General features: G+C 42.4%; 1 protein-coding gene across 1 annotated transcript in view; it reads right to left on the bottom strand.

Annotated features, from left to right (window-relative positions):
- Positions 1–2,728, bottom strand: part of LOC123174771 (probable peptide/nitrate transporter At3g43790) — a 13,765-nt gene extending 11,037 nt beyond the window's left edge. The window contains exons 1-7 of the mRNA XM_044590084.1: positions 2,545–2,728; positions 2,022–2,062; positions 783–843; positions 551–653; positions 363–465; positions 241–294; positions 72–134 (exon numbers count right to left, since the gene is read on the bottom strand). Coding sequence (XP_044446019.1) covers positions 72–134; positions 241–294; positions 363–465; positions 551–653; positions 783–843; positions 2,022–2,062; positions 2,545–2,728 — 609 coding nt within the window. The remainder of the gene's footprint in view (positions 1–71; positions 135–240; positions 295–362; positions 466–550; positions 654–782; positions 844–2,021; positions 2,063–2,544) is intronic.
- Between the last annotated feature and the right edge of the window lie 513 nt (positions 2,729–3,241).

The raw sequence follows: 3,241 nt of genomic DNA, 5'->3' as shown, positions 1-3,241 counted from the left end.
AGAGGGGAGCATACACTTGTTAAATAGCGGTTTTATCCTTTAGAAACGATCATACATAAACAAAGGGTTACCTGTGCCAAAAATCCTCCAATAGATGGACCGATAACAAGACCTATGCCCCAACCAGTGCTTACCTATATCCAATTATATGTCAACGATAACTTGTGTTACCAATATCTGATTATGTTACCTACACTAATAGTAGTCCATTGCATGAAAGAAAAAAAAATATTCATTTACAATGGATAATCCTAGAGCATGATGTTCAGGCCGACAAACTTCAGCTGAATAAGCCTGCAAAAGTGGACAATCTTCAATATGTGAAACATAATGTTCTGTAAAGATTATGCACCCATGGATACCTTTATTGGGGCAAGCATGCCATTAAGTGAACCAAGAAGCATTCTTGTGGTAATCGCCATCCAATACTTTGTACTCAGTCCAAATAAAGTATTAAATATTACCCTAATTAAAGAAAATTATAAACTTATAAAGCTGACACACGTAGGAGTAAGCACATATTTTCCTTATAGGAGTTAGGTTTGCTGACACTGTGAAGAGGGAGAACGCAATGATAGGTTTTCTTCCAATACGATCTGCCACCACACCCCAAAATATTGAGGCAAAACATCTACCAGCCATGTATGATGCACCTATACAACATTGAAATCTATCAGCAGAAGTATTGAAATTTGGGTGAGTATATCTGTTGAAATAACAAGATCAAAGGAATATATTTTAATTCGTTTTATTATTATTGATCCAATGAGTCCGAGCCTTACCAAGAAGACCAGCGTACAATCCAATGTCTGTTTTGTTTTCTGCCACACGCATATCTTCTATCTGTTCAAGAAAGGTTAGGGTGAGCTTGCCTCTGCAGCGCCAGCTATATATGTTCCAGGAACTCGTTTTTGAAATCTCTGGGAAACTGGAATGCTCCTTCTAAAAAACCCGTCTTTTGTTACACTTTTCCTTGTCTCAGTGGTCAGCACACGCTCTCCTCCCTCCTACAGGGTACACTGTCCTTTATTCTTTCTTTTGGGTGTATCAGGGCGTAGTGAATATGGTGGCTCATGGACTATGTACTTAGATATTTTTTGTGGAATGCAACCTGATTGTCACGTGAATGATTGTTTACTAGAATTCTGTAATTTCCAAACTATTAAGATGAAGGTGTCTCAAAGACCCACGTCTGGCAAGACGTGGAGGTGTAATCTTTAGTCCGAGCTTAGAAGTGGAGGTGGGGCGAGACAAACTTATATAGTGAAGCCTCTCCACCTAACTAAGTGAAGGGTATTGGGATAGAAAGACAACACCAAGTGCGCTTGCCTCCGGCTGGGCCATTCCATTGCGAAAGTGGGAGAGCAAGTGTACAAAAGTGGGAGAGCAAGACAACACCAAGTGCGCTTGCCTCCGGTTCCATTGCGAAAGTGGGAGAGTAAGTCTACAAAACCTTTCGTTCTTATCATCATGCACCGGGAGAGGGAGAATTAGGTTTTTTTTGGAAGTATTCGTGATACTTCTCGCATTCATCACCAACGGTTGTCCATCCCGCAAGTCAGGTGGCATCACATATCATGGTCTCCACCACTGTCTCTTTTGACTGGCCTTCACCAATGTTATCGTTAACAACATCACTCCCACAACAGCCATGACGACTTCATCTACAAGCGGTCAATACATGTGTCGTGCTACCATCCATTGCTGTTTTACGATTATGTGATGTTGTTAGACACGTTGTTTCACAAATCTATCAAGTTAGCGACTTACATGCTGGTGCTTACATTGATCATGATTTATATTATGCATTTGATCCTGAAATAGCCCAATTTTTCGACACAAACTACAATGATGTTTTTTTAAAGAAAATAGCACTCCTCAAGAATTAGAAAATCATGTTCTTCGCCATACAAATGCCATATACATGAATACGGTACGAGCGAATGAATTTTACACGTAGCTTATAAGGTCTCATTTCATTTAGCTATTAGCAAACAGTAATGAAGGTGAGATCGACATACCATAAAATATAAGAAGGGAAACAGAGATGATACTGGTAAGGCTGCAAAAAAAGAGAGCGAAAATATTCACAATTATAAGAATCATGGAGGTAGTTTATATGAATATTGTTGCTAATGATATATCGAAAAAATGTTATCAAAATTTCATCATCTCTAGATCATGATACATATTCATGCAGTGAGCATCTCATTTCTAGCAAAGTGAAATAGATTGAGCTGACTGGCATTGAATGGACGTTGCCACCTTTATGGCACACACATGTGGCAAACCATGGGGTTTGATCCCTGGTGGGTTGGGGATACAACCACTTTCATAACTATCAACCCCATGTTATTTCTCGGCCTAGGTGCAATTATTAATTATTGGCTCTACAAAAATTTCCTAACCTCTAGTATTTTAAACCTACTAGCTAGGACTAAATTGTGGCTGCATGCACACACGTACAAATCAATCAGGCAGTAGTATATGTCTTTTTCGGCAAGCTATAGCTACGCAGCGAACGTAATTAATGTAAATACGCACCGGAGGAAAGGGTGGTGATGCCAACAAAGAACAACTCCTTGTATGGGATCCCCGTGTTGTTCCCCTTCTTCCGCTCCATGGCGCAGCCCGGGCACCCTGCGTAGTAAACGCAGGCCGGCGGCGGCGGCGGCGACGCCGTCGACTCATCGAGTGGGAGCGTCCGATTCCTGATAGTATCACCCATTAATTGGTTGATAGCTCGGCGGTGGCTGGTTGGTGAGAAGGCGAGGTTGATTGAAAATTTGCACTGGCTAAACTCAGCGCGATAAAGCCTGAGTGCTTCCCATGAATCATCGGCGATCGATGTTATATAGTATAGGTTAGCATATCTGGGTGCTCGTAGCTAGCTAGCCCTGCTGGCTACGTCTCTGCCCTGACCAGGCCATTGGACGGCCAGAACTTTGCCGCTCCTCATCAAGATAAGAGATGAGATAGTCGGCAAAATTTCGTGTTTTGACCCTTTTCTGAAACCTATTCGAGATTTGACCCTAGTTTGAAAAAAATTCGAGATCTGACTCTTTTGCTACCGCCAGAGTCCATGACGGTAGGGTCTAACAGCCTACCGCCAGGGACTTTGGCGGTAGGAAACATCGCTACCGCCAAACGGGCTGGCGGTAGCCTGCACAACCCTACCGCCAAGGTGCTTGGCGGTAGGCACGAGCACGCACTGTGTTCAATACTTAGAGATTTTTGACGG

The sequence above is a fragment of the Triticum aestivum genome, unplaced genomic scaffold (genome assembly GCF_018294505.1).
Source record: "Triticum aestivum cultivar Chinese Spring unplaced genomic scaffold, IWGSC CS RefSeq v2.1 scaffold29356, whole genome shotgun sequence".
Classification (NCBI taxonomy): Eukaryota; Viridiplantae; Streptophyta; class Magnoliopsida; order Poales; family Poaceae; genus Triticum; species Triticum aestivum.
Note: the sequence above shows the minus strand (reverse complement) of the source record. Positions and strands in the feature narration are given on the sequence as shown.